The 19,485-nt window shown below is 41.8% G+C and overlaps 1 protein-coding gene across 4 annotated transcripts in view; it reads left to right on the forward strand.

Annotated features, from left to right (window-relative positions):
- mctp1a (multiple C2 domains, transmembrane 1a) overlaps positions 1-19,485 on the forward strand; it is a 136,221-nt gene that overhangs the window by 89,363 nt on the left and 27,373 nt on the right. For all 4 annotated transcript variants that reach the window (XM_023400949.2, XM_023400951.2, XM_023400950.2 and 1 more), the window contains 2 exons: positions 427-546; positions 8,599-8,715. In XM_023400949.2, the coding sequence (XP_023256717.1) occupies positions 427-546; positions 8,599-8,715 (237 nt within the window). The remainder of the gene's footprint in view (positions 1-426; positions 547-8,598; positions 8,716-19,485) is intronic.

Raw genomic sequence — 19,485 nt, forward strand, 5'->3', positions numbered from 1 at the left:
TCTTAACTAAACATAAAGGAGAGAGAAGTGAACTCTTTAACATTATGTTCTCACAAACTTCTAGATCAGAGGGACCAGGGTAGCTCTGCTTATGTCTGTAGTCCCATCACTTTGCTCCTGTTTTACTTTGTCTTTTAATAAGACTTTCCAAACATTATATATGTGCAGCAAATGTGGAGAGGTCAGACCCTGATATGTTTTAGTGTTAGTTTTAAATGATACCCAGCTACCTCTCATGTCACGTCTCAACAGTTACCTGCATTTTTATATTATATATTTATGTATGATAACAGTACATTATTAAGTCTTTTTTTACACACTGCCCAGATGTTTACGAACTGTATATACCATCAGGCTTTTTTCCTTGCTATAACACATTAAACCTTGCACAAAACATTCACTTGTTTGTCTTTGTCTCCTTTCCAGCTGCTGTTGCGCAACTTCAACCGAGTTAGGCGCTGCATCATGTTCCTTATCAACACAGGCTGCTACATCAACAGCTGCTTCGAATGGGACTCTCCACAGAGGAGCATCTGTGCTTTTGTGGTACGTAGAGGTGCATTTACATATACAGTACCATAAATTGTAGCATATCATTTAAAAATGTGCACATTCACCAGACATGAAGAACGATTACTTTATTGCAGCAAATAAAGTAATTGATTATGCCGTATTATTAGAATTGTTATTAACAATCTCAGAAATGTACCTAAATGTAGTTGAGCTTACTTTTTGGCATAGAAAAATTACTTCACACTTTTTGAAATGAAATGAACTCCACTCATGTTGATTCGTCAGTACTACTGACAAACCAAACAATAGTCATGTAACTGATCACACATTTTATGGAGGTTTTAACACACACACACACACACACACACACACACACACACACACACACACACACACACACACACAGAGAGAGAGAGAGTAAAAGAGTGACATGTTCACAGAGGCTGTAGGACCATTTCTGCTAACAAAGTACGGAGCTCTCGCTGGTAATTGCACACTCAAACACGAGAGAGTGTTGATGTCTCAAGCACAGTTAAGTACATTCCCCCACAGTAACCTCCCACTGTTACTGTTACTCACACACTCAAATATCTTGATATGATAGTCTCGATTAACTTATTTTTCTGGCTTTGGATTAAATGTACAAGCACACTTGGTAAATACTTGGCAAATGTCTGTTTTGTTGCTGGGAATGAGTAGAGAGTTGGTGTTACGGCTTATACCCCATCTTAAATGAGACCCTCAGACATCTTAGAAAACTTAGAAGATGCAACTATAATCTATTGAAGTGTGACAAGCTGTTGCTGCAGACAGTGGAAATTGCAGCCTCTCCCATCAGCCTCCTCTTCATCCTCTCTCTCTCCCCTGTCATCTGTGTCTGGTATTAAAAGGTGAAGTGTAATTGGACAGCAGAGCTATCAGTAAAAGACATTCTCCTGCAGGGCAGTGAGTGGCTGCATATAGGTTCCTACCCTAAAGATGACAGAGCAGGCATTTAATCCTGTCTGGTTTAGTGTCCTGACTTAAGTAGCTACAGGACAGGTGGACCCGCCCCGCCCCAGCCCTTTACCATGGGAGCACTAAGTGTCTCCACAGCAGACATTAGGCATTAGCAGCATTTGGCTGTCTGACACCAGTTTCATCTCTGCAGGGGATGCATGTGTGTATGTGTGTGTTTGTACAGCGGGTCACAGTGTCATCACAAGACATGGGTCAGAAGAGACATAGTATTGATCAGTTAACATTTTCCCTCTGTGCGCGCGAGCCTGGCTCATGCATGTACGTTTGCATTTTCTCTCTTGTAAGACTGAACTAGGCACAAGTCCTCATGTCTTATCTTTTAGAAATAAATGAAAATGTCAGACAAAAAAAAAAAAAATGTCGAGGAATTCGCACAAAACAAGGTCACTTCAGAATTGCCAGTCTACGTGGTGAATGGAGGATGCAGCCTTGGATAGTGCAGCCTCCATGTCAGCACACAAACACACACGCGTGCATGCCTTGTATAGCTCTTCACCCTTTTTGAAAACACAGCTTACAGTACATCCATTTCTGAGTAACAGTGCCAACTATTCATATCCTCATTGTACTCACTTAAATTCAAAGTATTCAGATGACGATAAAGGATGTATCTAGGCCAAGGACATAGCGTTTTATAGTTTATACAAAGTCTGAAATTTAGGTGTCATTGTGTGTCCCCCCCCTTGTCTCGCTCTTTTGGGAGTCTGTTATGGTAGGAGTATGCACTTAGCTAAAAGCATCAGAGTATTTAGGGCCCCTCTCTACACAGGTACTCCCTCCCTCCCTTCCCTTCCATTTCTTCATCCTTCTCTCATTTCTCCCTCACTTTGAGAGGCCTCTTAATCACTTCGCTCATCTCTTTAAGTGGGTTTTTATGGGGGGCCATCTGGCCAAGGTGGTGCGTTCATGAAGTTGTACGGCTGTGTGTGATTATGGGCATGTGTGTCTGTTCACATGTTCACGTGTGTTTCTGTCTGGCTGTCTTTCTGCACAGATGTTTCACTTAACTTTCCGACGTGGCTGTAGCTACAGAGGTGGAGTTGTGGGTAATTCAAGCTATAAACTTACAAATGTGTGCACTTTTTAACTGCTAAGTAAGCCTGGGGGGTGGTGGATTTAAGTGTGTTCATATATTTGTGGGTTATTGTGAACTCTGTAGGACAATGCAGTTGTCGTACCGTGTCACTTCACAACATTCCCTCCACAAACGCACTCAAAATTTTCTTCATGGTTCCTTACTCTCCTTCTGCCCAGTTCTGCAATGCCAGCCGCCCATTAGTACCAGCTGTGATTAGTGTGTATGTCGTGTGTGTTTTGTGTGCATGTGAGAGAAAGACAGATATCTCATAGTCTCACATGCATCCTTTCTCTCTCTCGCTCTCTCTCTCTCACACCCACACTGCTGTCACCCACCCATCCCGACAGTGAATCAGCCACCGTGGCAGCTTTGCCTGAGGCGTTGGCACAATGGACGGGACTGGAGTTACCTCCTGTCCTGCATGATGGGTGGTGTGTGCGTGTGTGTGTGCGTGTGTGTGTGTGTGTGTGTGTGTGTGTGTGTGTGTGTGTGTGTGTGTGTGTGTGTGTGTGGTTGAGTCTTAGTGTCTCTCCGTCTCCCTGTCTCGAGGTTAAGCGTCTGCTTCCTTTCTCCACACCTGCAAGCTGATTGTCCCTCCCTTCTATCCATCCATCCATTCCTGCCCCTCTTTATCTCTCTCCTTCTCCCCTCCCCTCCCCTCCCTTTGCCTTCCCTCCCGGAGAGTCGAGGCCATTGTGGGGCTGAGCGGTGTTGGGTTCTGTTCTCCCGCTGCTGCCAGCTCTCCCCACGGCCCCTGCAAGACAAGGCTGTTATTGCCCCAGGGACCGCAGGCCTCAGCAGCTCTTCCTCCAAACAAATTTGCTGTAACTTTATCTGCAATTGGGCCCTGAATTGGGAGCAAATAGAGGCAGCTTTGTGAAGCTCGGGGAAGGGCGAGGGCAGCGAGCTGAGGGTTGTTGGGGAGGCAGGGGAAATGATACCAAGCTCTTTTATGTCAGGCAAAGTAGGACTCTTATCAGGAAGAGAGCCCAGACAAGGGAGCTACTTCTAGAGGAAACTGGAGCACCTATCACCTGCTTTGCATTTAGATAAAAATTCACCCTGCTGAAATAAAAAAGGGAAAAAAAAAAAGAAGCAAAGACAGTTACAGAAGCAACTATTGGAGTGTGTGTGTGTGTGTTTGCACATGTCTGGCTGGCAGTTTGATACACACATATACACACACTCAGTGCAGAGACGCCATAGCAGTCACTGGTACACACCACTCCAGGTCTCTTTAAATTGCTCCTTTGACTCCTCTTCAAAGAACCTATCTAACTTTTAAAAGTTTTAAAGTCTGGATTTCGTCTTTGCCCACAGCAAGGGACAGCTTTGAAAGATCTACTTTCACATTTTACTGCTCTCCTGATTTGCAAAATGAATGATAGTTGAAATATAGTGGCATGACTAACAGAGAATACCAAGTCAGAGTTTAATCACCAGAGATAGAGACTGAACAGAAAATGCGTGAGGCCCTTTGTTGAGGAGTGAGAAATTCAGCATCCGTACTTCTCATAGGTACCAGCGTGCAGTTGCAGTACTGTGGCCATAAATCTGTGGATGCTTTATTTTATTTTTCTATGGTATTACGAAATGACTGGCTTTGACAATTGGTTTTAGCTTTTTTTTCATTGGATGAACAGCATTAATTGTGGTGTAGATCTATGTTCTGCAGGAGTACAGCAGGGGGCAGTCTAGCACCACTGAATGATGGGAAGGTCCGGTCACAAACAGGACACAGTCTCCCTCCCTCTCTAGTTCCCTCGAACTTAACAGGACTTCTACTTGGTATCTGGCAACACTTAGTGCCAGCATGGAAATTGATGTAAGAGAGATAAAGGGGAACTCTGAAATCCAAACTTCAGTTTCACTCCACTGAGACAGAGCAGGGGGAAAGTTAGCCTGGTGTGTGGTTAATGTAAGCCAAAGTACTGAATATTACCCTCCCACAGTGCTGCGGCGCGGAGCCGTAAGGACACGGGTTGTGTTTTGAAACAAATAATGCAAGATACAACTCTCAATGTGCCGTACTGGTTGCTTGAATAAAACATTTTCACTTCTCTGTTTTGTTAAGGTTTTTAATGCATCTTCTTGTGTAGAGGGGATTTCTTAATATTAAAAGAAAGCATCAAAGATAATAACAAAATGAAATCCAACTACAGAGACTTGTCAGAATAATTTAGTTTACTAAATTTGTGTATGGGTACTTTAGCCAAAATATTACAAATTATGCTGCCATGGCTTTGCTTTGTTCATGTTTGTGATTGTCTATTTTAATAATATGTCTCATTTGAATTTCAACTTCAGCTCAGATGTGAAGTTTGCCCAGTTCAAATGTAGCCTTTAACTGTATTTGAAATGGTTTAGCAGATTTGACAGTGGAAAATATTATTTTACTTTGCTTAGTGACAAGCGAATAGTTTTGTTCTGACATTTCAGTGGATTTCACCAAGGACTTGTTGAAGCACATATAATTAGAAAATAAAGTATGATACATTTTTTATGACAAAAAAAGATTTGGTATATAAAGGAAAATTGTTATTTCATTTTTCACTTCTTTTTATTTTTCCTCAACAGGGAGTCATTTTGGAAACACAAATGTCCACTTTCAACCAAATAATCTAAACTCACTCTAAAATTGATATTGACATATAACTGTTCCTTGGTAGTTGAGATAATCACCAACAATATTTTATACAATGATATCATGACAATGAGAAACAGAGTACAGCACCCTTTTTGGTTTTGGACAAGTCTAAGTTCCACATTTATTTGCATCATTACTTCTCTGTTTGATGCTCTCAAAACTAAATTTGAAAGTTTGCATAATTTAAATAAAATAAAGGCTTATATACAAAGAGACAAACATACTGACTGAGTTATATTTTTACATTACCACGCTGGTAAGACTTCAGCAGTATTAAACAGAAAAGCAAGAGCGGGACACGGTGAGCTCTCCTCTGTATGCGTGTTCAGATATTCACTATGAAGCATCACCGACCACTACATAATGTGTTTCTGACCACACAGAGTCATCTACAAATTATTCCCATAGACTACATCTGGAGATTCATTTGCCATTTTCCTCTCCTCAATCCAGCATGTTTTCATTGTTTTTTTTTTCCTCTGCCTTTTTCTGGTCACTGACATACACAGCAGGCTGCTTCCCACTCCCTCTTCCCCAGGCAAAGAGCCTGCTATCTGGTGTAGCAAGCGATGGGGGGTGGCTGTGCTCACCCAGTCCTGGTGGAAAGGTCCAGGCACTGCAGGGCCCCTATTACCCTGCCGGGGGGTATGGAGACGGGGCAGAGCTGGCCACTGCTGAGCCCGGGTGTCCGGTTCCTCTAGCTGCCAGTCAAAACTTCGCCCTCAGCTACTATAACCAAATGGAGGAAGATGAAGGGGGACGACAGGTTAAACAACCTCAGGCATGTGGTGAAGAAAGTGAGATTTAAAAAAAGAAAAAAAACCCAACATAAAATAGGGTTTTAAGGTTCAATATACACATCAGGACAGTGAGGAGCAATTAATTTGTCCGTTGTGCAATAATGATACTATGAGCGATTAGAGATCGAGACAGTAAATATATTTACAGTACAACATATGCCTGCTGCTGGTTATATTTATATCAGAGTATCTGAAAGGAGCAGTGTGTGTATGCATGAAGATGTTTGTAAGTGTGCAGTTATTTATAGCTTCTACCAGAATAGGTTTAAAACACGTGAGCTCCTTTGTTCGTTTGATTGAAGTCATGTTTCTGCACCTCTGTTGCACATTGTTTAGTTAGAGATTATTCCAGAGTTTATCAGTGTTACAGATAATATAGTTTTGTAAATTATAATAATTTATAGGAAGATGGATAATTTTAGAATGGTTACATTTTGTGGAGAAACTGTGTTTGTGAACATTTGTTATGTTTGTGTGTGTGCGAGTTTCTGTTGCTGAGTTTTCACAGTCCTAACAGCTTTTTATGATGAATGAAGGGAAATGGTTGTGTTTCTTATTAGTATACAAATATGAATTATTGAATAGATTCTTTCTAATACTCCTACACAGCTGTATTAGAGTTAAAGACTTTGTGTATGTGAGAAAGTGAAGTTGAGCCTGAGAGAGACAGAGAAAGATTTTGAGCCTTTTGGGAGATTTTGTTGTTGCACCAAGGCCATTCAGGTTTATTTGAAGATGAAATTTAGCTGTGAGCATTATGCAAATGCACTGGTCATTTCTAATATTTAATTTATGCCTCTTTTTGCTTTTGTACACCCAGTGTCTGTTAATTTTACATGAAGTTATTGTTCTGTTCAAAAGTTTGGATATGAGCCTGTCAAACTTTCCTCTGCGAGAGGGGGGAAAAAGTTGAGAAAATTTAATTGTTTTAATTGCGTTGTTATTGTGAGGAGTTGTTTGCATTGATATTCAGATGCATATGTTTGCCTGTGTGTGTGTGAGATGTGTATAAGAGACAGCAACAGCACAGTGCGCGAGTGTGTGTGCAGTTAAGTGTCCGACTGGTTCCAGTACAGCAACAGCAGACCTGCATACGCAGTCTTGAGGGGCTGTTGAACTTCATATTCACATTAACCTTGGACTGTAGACACAATGAAGAGCTTGATTTTTTTTTTTTTTTTTTTTTTATCCTCCCCTCTCTCTCTGTCTATTTCCGTCGTACACTCACACACACTCACACACACACACAAATAAAACAATTTGATTGTTGATTATTAAGCTTCCTATGTCTCTTGTTGATATTATTCAGCCAAACAGGATAGATCATAATTGGTACACAGACCAATAAATCAGCTTTATACAGTAATAGTCTCAATTTCACCACTCTTAAAAGTTTCCCATCAAAACTGATTGTTAAACAGGGATGCATTTCCATAAAGAGAGTAATTAATTTCAAATCTTCTTTGCTCATATTTGAAATAATGGATTTCTTGTACTTGAATTTGATAAATATATTTTGCTAGTGAAGATTGAGCATTAGGCATGGTTTGCATTTTCAGCATTTCTTAATAGTTGCTACTGAGGTTTTATCAACCATGAAATTCCTCTGTATACTTAAACATGAAATTATTAAAAAAAAGAATAAGATATTATAAATTTACTTTTGTTCTATTTGTTTCTGACAGATTTTATCCTCATGAAAATATCCTATCTCTACCATCTTAACCTTTAACAATCGGCACACTGTTTTCTCACATTTGATACAATACTGCCGTGAAATAACAATCTTCCGTCATTAGCAATTTTACTTTCCCACAGATCTCTTCTCCCGACCACCGCAATAATCTGCTGTCAGAGGCTAAAGAGACCTGCCAAAACCAGAATACAGGGTTTTAGGAAAGGTTAATTTTCAGATGGTACTTTGCTTGTTTGGTGATGAGAGGGGAGGTATAGAGGTTATGGTTTTGGCAGATGGGTGCAGAGAAGGTTAGAGATGGGGCATATTAGTCTTTTGGGGTAAGAGAGAGGGTTTTGGAGCTTGGAGTGACAGGGTTAGGGACTCGGGGTGTGGGGTGTTTGAGGTCACATGCTGGGGTTTGGGCTTGAGTATGGAAGGGTCAGCAATGACGTGCTGCGGCTGAAACGGTACATGACCTCAACCTCTCGGGTGATTGGCATGGAGGAAAGAGACTCTGACGGCTTGTACTCATCCTCCTCCTCGTCCTCCTCCTCAGATGAGGGCCCAGAATGCCTTGAGGGTCAGGGTGTTGAACCTAGGCTCACCGACACCAGGCCTGTACCTTTGTTGAAGCAAAGCCTTATTTTTACGCTTTGTTCCATGGTGGTTATGATTCTGCATATGAATGTGTTTGAATGTGTGTTGTTTCCAGTCGCACATATGGTCGGCGTACGTTCTCAGGGGTTTGCCTCATGAGGGTCAATATGGGGTCTTGAATGTATACATTGTTAACCCTCACTGTTCTTACTTTTTTGTTCTCCCCTTTCTTTACTGATGGTTTTGTCTTTTTCTCTCTCATCAGCTTTTTGTCATCGTCGTGTGGAACTTTGAACTCTATATGATTCCTCTGGCGTTGCTGCTGCCTTTGGCCTGGAACTACATCCTCATCGTGTCAGGGAAGGATACCAGGCAAGACGTGGTGAGTAACCCAGTCGCTTCTCGATAACCCTCCGCCTTTCTTTCATTTCACTGTAAAACCCTCTTTCCATAGACAATGCCGGGTTAAAACTCAGACACCATTGTTTTATGGCGACATTCGCTCTTGTTTTATTTATGACATTAATCACATTTACTTACGTTTCATTCCTGTGATACTGGACTTAATACAAACAATACATATTTGTGATGTAAAAATTGTGACACGATTGTGATGAGATGAATGAGAATGCTAAATACTTTTGTAAAGAAACAACAAGAAGATGAACAAAATACAAACTCATTTAGAATATACTTTTTCATTAAATTGCAGTTGTAAACTTTGCGGAAATTGGAATTTAATTTAAAAAAATCTCTCTACTGATTTTTTTTTTTTTTTTAAATAACTCCATCTGCCCCTTGAGGTGCTGCATTCTCAGTGCAATCTCACATTTCTCACTTCGCCTTCTTTCAGGCAAAGAAAAGGGAGAAATAATAGGCTGTCACCTTGAGCTACGTTACGCCACTTACCTGGTAGTATATTTATTTAATTCATTTATTTTTATCTCTTATACCAATTAAATGATGTCAAAGCAATGTCATGGAGAAACAGACATGTTTTAATCATGGCCAGGCACATTTGGAGAGTAGAGAGTGAAAACGAGAGAGAGGACTGGACTATGGAGTGAGCGTGAACAATGAAGTGATTAATTTTAATAAGTGCCTTTTTTCCAAGACACTGTTGGAAATATCCAGTTAACAGACCTCAGATTTTCTCACAGACTCTCACCTGCTATATGTGTGTGTTTATCTCTTCATAAGGATTCTTTGGAGCAGTTAGATTGGATTGGATTTGGAAGACGTATTAAATCCAGTCATTATAATCAAATCTCATTTCTGTGTGTCATTGTGATATTAAACATAAAAATGAAATTAGATGTAAACTGTACATATCTGTTTATTTGTTGAGTCTTTAGAGCTAAGATCCTCTACTTATAAGCCTCTATTTCCATATTATAAAAAGTTGACAATAAAATCAGCAAAATACAAGCCATATGAGACAGATACAATCCTTCAGTTACTCAACAGTAACCTGGTGGTTAGGTTAGTAGTTTGTGGTATGCACATAGATTTGAAGGTTAGCAATTGCAAATAGTTTCACAGACAAACTAAAACCCCTAATTTGTGAATGACACAGACTTAAATTTCAGAGGACACTTTTCCCCGCCTGTAGATGGCGACATTGCTTGACAAAAAAAAAATCACACAAGCCATAAGACAAAACCCAGCATGATGATTCTTCCCCCTACCTGCTGCTTGTATTTGTTTAGATCTAATGATATTCTTTCCCCATGCACTTCCTAATTAAAATGAGGCACCAAAGGTGACATATTCTCATAATGTGCCACTCACTTCACATGCAAGTAAGTACATGCAACTCCCACTTCATGCAGAATTGCTTTTCTTTCCTTCTTGAAAGGGACTATTGTGTCTCAAGTACCTCAGGAATTGGTTGGAACATTAAGACATGTTGATACTATTGATACTTGTATGGCAAGTGCCTTTTAGTACGACAATACTGTTCTTCTCGGTTGTACAAAGTTGTCCTATGGTCAGAGACAAGAGGAGATATAGACACTTATTACTGTACTTTCATAGGATTTTAAATTTCACAGTTTTTAATATTTGAGACTGTCCTAGCAGCATCAGAGCATTGTCATTTTGATTGAAGTGTACTTCCACATTTATTCCAAGAATCCTGGACAGCGTATTTTTGACTCATTTTAACTTAGGTTCGTCATGATATAAAACAGTACCATTTTAAAACTCTTGCCACCAACTATTTCTTGCAGCTTGTCTTGAAGTTAGTCTTTTGGATTTCTTGTCTAGCTACAATCCAAGCTGAAGGATTTTTTTTTTGAAGGTTGCTTCAATATTGTCATCTTCATAGTGTGGTTTGAGGGTGTCTGGTTGAATTTAAACAACACATCTGCTTGGGACACTGGGCTGAAGAGCTCACTAATGTCAGGAAAGTTTTTTTTTTTTTTTTTTTGCCATGAGAACACTGCTATGAGTGTCTCATATGTGACCTTTCAATTTCGGCTGTCTAACATGAGCACAGTCAGCAGTGGCTTTAAGTGAGTGTGTTGTGTACTTCTCACAGTGCGACATGCTTGATATGTGTGGATTTGAGCGTCGTTGCTGCTACTGGCTTTTTGGAAGCACTGTGGAGAGGTTGGTTTGAGCTGGTGGTGAGATAGTCAGGGGGCAAATACGCTGTGCGAGAGATCGGGATAGCAGAAGGGTATATTTCCTATAAGTGAATGTGCAGGTGTTTGCATTGCACATGAATACTGAATACTGTGTGTCTGATGTAGTCTGCTATGTTCCCTTTCATTCCAAGGTTATAATTCTGGCACAACCAGAGTATAGAGCTACAGCTCTTGCGAACACACACACACACACGCACACACACACACACGCACATCCATTTGCATGAGTCACTCCAGGTGCACGTGTGTGTGGTATTTCCATGTGTCTGGGAAAATACAGTGTGTGTGTGTGTACACGGAGATAAAAGTCTGTGTGTGTCATGTCTAAAAAATATGTGTGTATTTGTGCATGTATGCTTACAAGAGTATGCATCGGCGTGGGTCTGCACATATATTCTTTGCAGCAATATATCCGATGAAAGTGGGATTAATTGTCAAAGATCAGCACCATTAATGCTCCTTTTCTTGCCGCTGTGACAGTTGTGCTGAACAGTACAGAGCAGCACGGGCGACACAAAGACGATTCTTTGACAATCATCGTCTCGCTTGTCTCGGCGTTGAAGTCTTACTGCCTCAAGATTGGTGAATGTGATGAACCTTCTCTCCTTCCTCCATCATCAACTCTCTGCCTCCTTCAGATGTGATATTACTGTCTTCTGTCAAATTTGAATTCCGTGCAGTAAAAGTAATGTGCCATGGTGAAAGCGTTCATTATTTTAAGACATTTGCGTTTTCCAAATGCTGTACACACACCCTCTAATACACACATTCAGACACAAGTATCCCCCGAGTCCTGTCCCTGTTTGTTTTCAGACAGAGTTTCCCAATCTGCAGCAGTACAGGGGGGAAGTGTGTACAGCGAGAGCTTACAGTATCTGCGTTCTTTGCTTCCTCTCCCAGTCCCCTGGATTCCTCTTCCGAGTCTTTATCAAGCTGAAGTCACGGACGACTCACTGTTTCCCTCTCACACTTGGCAGTGAACAGAAAAGAATAGAAAAGAAAACAAGGGAAAAAGGCTTTCTAATTACTTTAAACAACACACCAAATTAAAGCATTGTGCTGAGCTGAGCAAGGGTCAGCATCCGGAGCGCTGCGGTTTTCCAGCAGTCTGGGGTGAGGGTAATGCCAAAGGAATCTCCGCTGAACTCGCTCTGAAGGGTGAAAGAGAGAGAGAGACAGATAGGCTGCGGGAAGAAAGAGAGAAAACAAAAAAAAAAAGTATACACTTGAGTATAGACTTCCTAATGAAGTGAAGGGCCTTGCTTCGTCTGATGGGTTCAATGTGGGGATCCTTCTCCGATTTTACACCACAACCACAGTCCATAGCACTGTCTATAGCAAATAAACAAACACAGTGTTCTCTACACGCTGTAATTCACCACTCAGGGTCACTGACTGTTGTGTGGTTACATGCTGCTTTGCAAACAGATCCTGGATCAGAGCTCCTTACCCTCGCCCCAACCTTGACCGGTACCTGCTAAGCAGTCGGAGCGACCTCAGAACAGCGATTAAAGGAGGCGACGCACCAGCAAGGTCATCGACCTCCTCTCTTATCATGTAGCACTCTGACCCGTGAACCCTGACTCCTCAACACTGTTAGCTGACCTGTGTGCCATGCTGTAACATGCTCAATGAAACAAACAAGCAAAGAAGTTGACCTTTTATGCTTTTGAATATATGCAGAGGATGGTACTGCTTTTAGTTTGACATTCATAGCTGATAATGTACTCTCAAGGAAGGCTGAATTTCTTTGGAGTCCCTTATTGTAGGGAGGTGGAGGAGCACTTTAATGATATTACCATCTCCTCTCCATCTCTATCTTGTTTTGAAAACCTGGAACAGTTTGGGGCTGAGATCCATCCCAAGCCTGTTGCAAAGGAGGCTGCCAGTAGGTTGGGCTCGGTCAATCAGAGGACAGGCAGCTCTGCTGCAAGAGAAAAAGGCTGCAAGGCGCATGTGCACGCATGTGTGTTTCTTTTCATAGCAGTATTCATGTGTGCGCCTGCTTGCATGAGTGTATATGATCTGCGCTGAGATTAACGAGCAGGGACACTTCCCAATAGAAATCTTTCTTTGCTGTTCTGTTGGCCCAGAAAGGCGCTCACCAGATGTTATGAAGGTGTTAATTTCAGTGCAGGCTGTCGTAGAGGGCAAATACGAAACATGGTGATGTCTCTTTCTACCACAGGATGATGGGCAATTAGGCCTCGTCACACTGGAGGACCATCCTCTTTATCCCATACTTCAGACCATTACATAGATTCACCCACTGGATCTGCCAACCCATTACAGAAGAGAAGACCTTAATGGCCTGAAGATACTTCACACTTACAGACATGCCTCCTACAGCGATATAGAGCTCACTACTTTCAACCCACTCTATATCCTAAGTTCGAGCATTTCCCTAATAACAAATATAGAGTTTAATCTTCCTGATAGAGCCAAGTCACCCTTGAAAATAAAATTATTGACGATGGTTTTCTACTGATTTTTGTCATTTTGTATTTGTTTGAATCCATGTAGTTCTACTTGTACTGGTACCAGTTTAATCTTTATTTTACTGACTGTGAAGCACTCAGCATGGCAGCAGTATATTGTTCATTAGTGTAAAAAGAATCTGGTTTATTTCCAAGACAGTAATAATGTCTGATTTTATTTGAATATTGTACTTCATTGCCAATTTTATCTATTCTATTTTCTCCCTGATTTTGCATCTCAAAAAACTTTTCTGCATCTCTAAACACACTCTGCCGTGACATCTGCCCTCATTAAGAGACACACACAACACAGGTAGAGAAGAGTAAATATTAGGAAAGTTGGAAGGAAAAGAGGAAAGGCTGCCTATTATACCTCAACTCCTCCAGAAAGTCACACCTCCACTTTTCCCCCCATAAAACTGCAACTCTGGAAAGAAAAGGAGAATGAGAAAAGGAGATGGAGTGGGAGCAGGAGACAGAAAAAGACAGAGAGGTATTCAGAGAGACGGAGCGACAGAGAGACAGAGGCAGAGGAAAGCAGCGGTGGATGGCAGGCACTCCTCAGTGCGGAGTCAGACATGGCAGTTGGTGACAGGTGACAAAATCAAAAGGTCATGTCACTTTTAACTGGGAGCGCCTGTGCCCCGCTGATTTCCCTCGTGCCGCCCCGGCATCACCGCGCTCATCTCTGCTCCTCTCTGCTCCTCTCTGCTCCTCTCGCTGTCTCTCTGTCTCTGCTAAACTGCCAGATTGGATGGCAGGCTGGCAGGCAGAAAGACAGGCGACGGGCATAGTTTGAAGCGGGACGGGAGCATCGGGAGCATCAGGAATGCCACTACGGAATCCTCGCAGCCTCCCTTTTCATCATGTTGTCTCTCTTTCGCTTCCTTTCCCTCCATTTGTCTAACTCCCTTCATCACACTGAACCTTTGTAACTGTCTGTGCTCTTTGCTAACAACGTCAGCAGCTCAGGGTGTCTCCCCCAGTGTTTGTTGTTGTTTTGTCTATACAGTACACCCGCTGTAGCTGTTTGCAAGTTTTTCAGTTTAAACTTTGAGCTTAAGCCTACTGATGTGCATGAGTTTGTGTGCAATATAGCACATCAAGTATCTACCAGTTCAAGCCCTCTTTCCCACAACTGAGTGTAAAAAACAATAAGGCGATACAGTATCATCTGTCTAAGAAGGACAAACATCATATCACTGAATTCTCTGTATTTACTGACTGTCTCAACAACGCGTGAAATTGTGATTTCCTCTGAATAGCTGCTGAATCTCTGACTAAACATACTGGCTGATTTGTCAGCAAATAAGCAATGAGTCAATTATGTTAGCGATGCTTTCACTATTATCCTGTAACTCAAGCTTCTCCGATACTCACAGATCGGGTGTTGCTTTCAAGAATATGGAGCCACCCTTCTCGCCCCCACCCCCCGCCTGCAGCTCTGGTAGCACCCTGGCCTCACCCCTATCTAGCCCCCTGCTGGGTGAGCCCTGGCTGGGGCAGTGCAGATGGAAGGGCCCCCCTCTGAGGGCCACGGCTCTGACAGCTTGTGAAGGGCCTGTGTGGGTCAGCCAGGCTCAGCCAGCAGCCCTTATCAGACACACAGCCCTCCCCCAGTCTGCAGAAACTGTGGTGTAGGCAATATGTAGACACGCAGACACACACACACACACACACACACACACACACACACACACACACAGACACACATACACATACACTCATGGACAGTGCATACAAAGTAGGGCCTTGAGATCCCCCAGCCAGCCAGTTGGCCAAACCTCAGCAGCTGGAGAGGTTAAAACCCCCTCACGTATCAAAGAGGAAGAGCAGCAGGAGGATGGAGGGAGGGAGGGATAGAGGAATGGGAGAAAAAAGGAGGAGAAAGTATATCTTCATGTTCACCGGGATGTCTGCCTCGGCGTCAATTCCCCCTGCGGCTGTCATTGGGAAGGTTAGGAGGGGAGATAGTGGATCTCAGCCCAGCCAGGGAGAGAGTAGAACGAGTATAGAGGCATTTCAGAGAGTGAAAATAATGTGGCTTGTAGACGAGTTCAGGTAGTAGATTTTTACTTTACCTCTGTGGAGTTTGTGTGTTTGTGTATGTGTGCGTGTACACTTGTTTCATTGATTCAGACAGGGTCTATTCTGTTTTACCATGAAAGTAGCATCTTTCCACTCAAAGTGCAGTTTGTTTTTTGTTACTGACTTGTCATGTTAGGTTTAAACTCTCCTGTATGTCTCCATAAAGTGTAGTCATATGAATAAGGATAAGTATGTCTAGTTAATTACTTAGTTACCATTTCTTAAATCTTTTATTTAATATTTGGGAAATATTTTCTACATTTCTAAACCTTGCCTGTATCCTCAGTTTAAAACTTGCTGTGGCTTTTTCTATAAGGTACAGTCATACTGCTAATCCTCCAACATCAAACTCAGAGTTTACTTTGAGTTAAGGTTGATACAACCAGACATTGTGCTCCAGATACTGCATAGCTTCAAACGCTGCCCTGTTTTAAGTTAACACATTCACAATAACACTGCAGAGCCATGGGCCTGTCCTGTAAGCTGGTCACATAAATGATCCCTTGTGACCCTTAGAGTGTGCTCTCTGTCCTTGAAAAGGCACTAGGGGTGCTGTTGTGCCACTGATGGTGTGCAAGAAGCTCCCCGTGGAGGCAAAAGAAGTTGTCCTCTCAGGAATCAATAGGTTATCGTACATTTCTACCAGATTGACAGTTAGTGAAAACTTTTTCTCTGCTATTCCCTTTTACCTCTCTAACAGCTTGTTCATCACATCTCAGTCAGTCAGTCAGTCAGTCCAGTGCAGCAAAGGTTCACTCTCGCAGGAAAACCTCAGATCCAAACACGCTGGACTTTTTTTTTTTTTTGTCAGACTTTTTTCAAATTCAGTCCAGATAGACTTAGACTTAAACTAGCACCATGCACTTCAGTAACAGTAAATGGTAGAGACAGATGTGTCTCTGTGAGGCTGAATGTAAATTTCATGACATGAAGTTGCATACAAGTGTCACAGTTCCAGTTTTGTAGCTCTCAAGTCTCAGTCACCAAATCGTAAAACAATAGTCTTGCAAGGATGCACTGAAGAATTCCAGCCACCGAAACAAGAGGCCACTACACCAGCTCTGCGCTTTGATTTTGTTGCTCTACTGTTTTGACTGTAGTGTCATTAAAGATTAGGTCATTCAGACACTCTAAACTTCTACATACAGAGTAGTAAGCTTTTTTTTTTTTTTCAGAGTAAAGATAAATAATGCACAGTTGTCTTCTCCGCTTCAATTTAATGCAGCAATTCGTCCTTCATGAACAGTTCCCGCATTAACGGGAAGAACAGTGAGAGGAAAAACCAGAGTGATGTAGAGTTTGTGCTTAGATCTGTGCGACAGAAACTTAATTCTTGCAAGCCACTAAGGCCAAACAGATTCATACTTTCACAGCCGTTTGAACTCTCAATGTCATTGTACTCACTTATATTCTTTGTGTGTGTTTTATATTATCACCATCTTTGTATGTATTTATGGGGCACAGTGTAATCTGTAAGAGTAGCCTGCATCATCCCTGTATCATTTGAATAGGTCTGAATATGTTAATCCCCACCTCAGTAGATATTGAATTGACTGGAGCAGCTCTGCAGGCAATGCGAGCTCTACACGATCCTGTCGACAGCAAGGCTTTGATGCTGCCGTGCTGTAATGATAGTAATTCAAACAACATGATAATGGGGGGATAAGCAGAGAAATGATATCATACACCAAACAGGTCTTAGAAAGAGAGAAAGAATGAGGCAAATAGCGAGAGAGGTAGAGGGAGAGGAAGAAAGAAAGATGTTTGGAATTCATCGGCTGCACTGAGGTAATTTATATCCTCCCTTACTGAGACAGTAGCTTCAGTGCGCGCATTTAGCCGTGGCAATCTTCAGGGCAGATGACATGTTCCATGTCTTTTTATTTATTAATTTTACACTGTGTCTCATTGCAGGAAACATGACTTCTCTCTGTAACCAGAGGCGATAGAAGGGAGAGAGCAGAGCGGAGAGCTGAGGCAGACAAACGACTCTATCATTCTCTCTGTCTCTCTAGGTCATGCTTCTCCAGCTAGCTCATGCTCATTCCCTTTGTTTAAAGTTTGCAGCGTGTGCCAGGCATACCCTACTAAAGCCTCTGTGTGGAGGAATCCATTATGTTTGTATTTTGGCATGGGTGAAAGGATTTGGGAGGAACCATGATGACTTTATAAACAGTTATAGTCCATTTGTTTAGAGATGCCAGAAGGCTTTCGTTTTTACCGTATCACGTCTACATCTTTCGCCTCAGCTGAGCACAAGAATTCCCTCTCTGGTATTTGTTTAGTATAGTAGTAAATGTATTCTGTATCAATAAAGAGATTGTGAACTCTGAACAGTCAAGCTTATTTGTCTAGACAGTGATGGAGTCTAAGTGAACTGGGAATAACCAGTTGCTATACAGTCAGGCAGTTAAAACGAAGAGCGCCATGCATACATGCACAACACTTTGCCCTAGTGACTCTGAGCTATTGATAGAACACACGCACAAACACACACACACACACACTATTGACTCTACCCTCTCAACTCTGCTGTTCTGAACTCCTCTTTGTTTGTGTGGGAAGCTGAATTTACATAAGAGGCTTATGTCAGCCGCCACATAGTTTCCCCCCTTATTCCAATGAAAAACAAAAAGGACAAAAGCTATTGTCTTGTTAAGTAATGATTTTTGGATTTCTCCAAACTAGTTTGTGCCGTTCTGGAGGTGGTTAGGGGGTTGTGGTGATGTTCAGGCTGGGCAAAGGTTTTTGGGGGTTGGGGCTGGTAACGCAATACAACAATGAAAGCAGATGAATGCTGAGGTTGACAGCCGTAAGGCTTATGATATGGGTGTTTGTTTATGTAAATTGAGAGTAACAATATGACCTTGTAGCTTTGATGCGTGATTGACAGAAAGAGGGTGGATAGGATGCAGAAGGGATCTGTGAGTTTTCGCTTTGGCGACATCACACTACACATGAACTTGTGCATGTTCACAACTCACACATGTGCTGTATCACAAAACAGTAATCAGATATACAGTAGTATCACTGAACACAGTGGCCCAAGCTGATCTTGTTGGGGCAGGGATTTCCATATATGCCAAGACATTTGTTTATTTACTTGCTTTTACATACAGAGAGAGGTCTAAGCTGCTTCCATAAAGCCATTTCAGTGCCTCTTGATGTGTATGTAAAATTCTGCTTCTGAATAGAAAAGGCAACAACTTGCATTTACCACCACCACCATACAGTATATTTATCCATATGTGCCTTAGTGTTTTTGGTTCTGACATTGTGCACATTGTGTCATTTTTTTCTTTGTCTTGTACAGTATGTATCATACATGGTATCTTGGGGCTTCAGAGCTACACCAGCTCCTGTTTCATCGGTTGTGGACCACTGAAGCACATAGTTGCTGTTCTTTGTGACTTGCTCTCTGTGCTACAGGCTTTTCCTCTCTCTTCTCTCATGGAGCATCATTCTGTGGGAGGATGTGAGACGATAGATAGATGAATGTATAGAAATTGTGAGGTAGAGGTTAGAGACGAGTGCAAAAGGTTAAAGAGGTCAGAAGAGACCGAGCACAATCAGAAGAAGAGTTCTGCTGTCTCGTCCCGCTGAATGGTGTAAGATTTGAATGCTTTTGTGCAATGCGATTTGAGTGGATGAATAGACTTTAATCCTCAGCCCGTTGAAATTCAAAGCCAGAGCATTTGCTTACATTTCCAGAAGTGTCAACACATTTGAACAACAGAATGTTTCTAAAATTAAATTCTAATTCAAAACCATTCTGAAGCTCATGACATATTACCACACACCAGTCCAAAAGTTGTGCTATGTGCATGCTTTCCATACTCATTAACAAACTCTTGCCCGACATAAGCATAACCAATCAGCTTTAATATGCCTCTTTGGCTGTTTTGATGACGTTAACCCTGTGTTATCTAATGTTTA

The sequence above is a fragment of the Seriola lalandi genome, unplaced genomic scaffold (assembly GCF_002814215.2).
Source record: "Seriola lalandi dorsalis isolate HSWRI2012SDOR001 ecotype SW California unplaced genomic scaffold, Sedor1 jcf7180002053097, whole genome shotgun sequence".
Classification (NCBI taxonomy): Eukaryota; Metazoa; Chordata; class Actinopteri; order Carangiformes; family Carangidae; genus Seriola; species Seriola lalandi.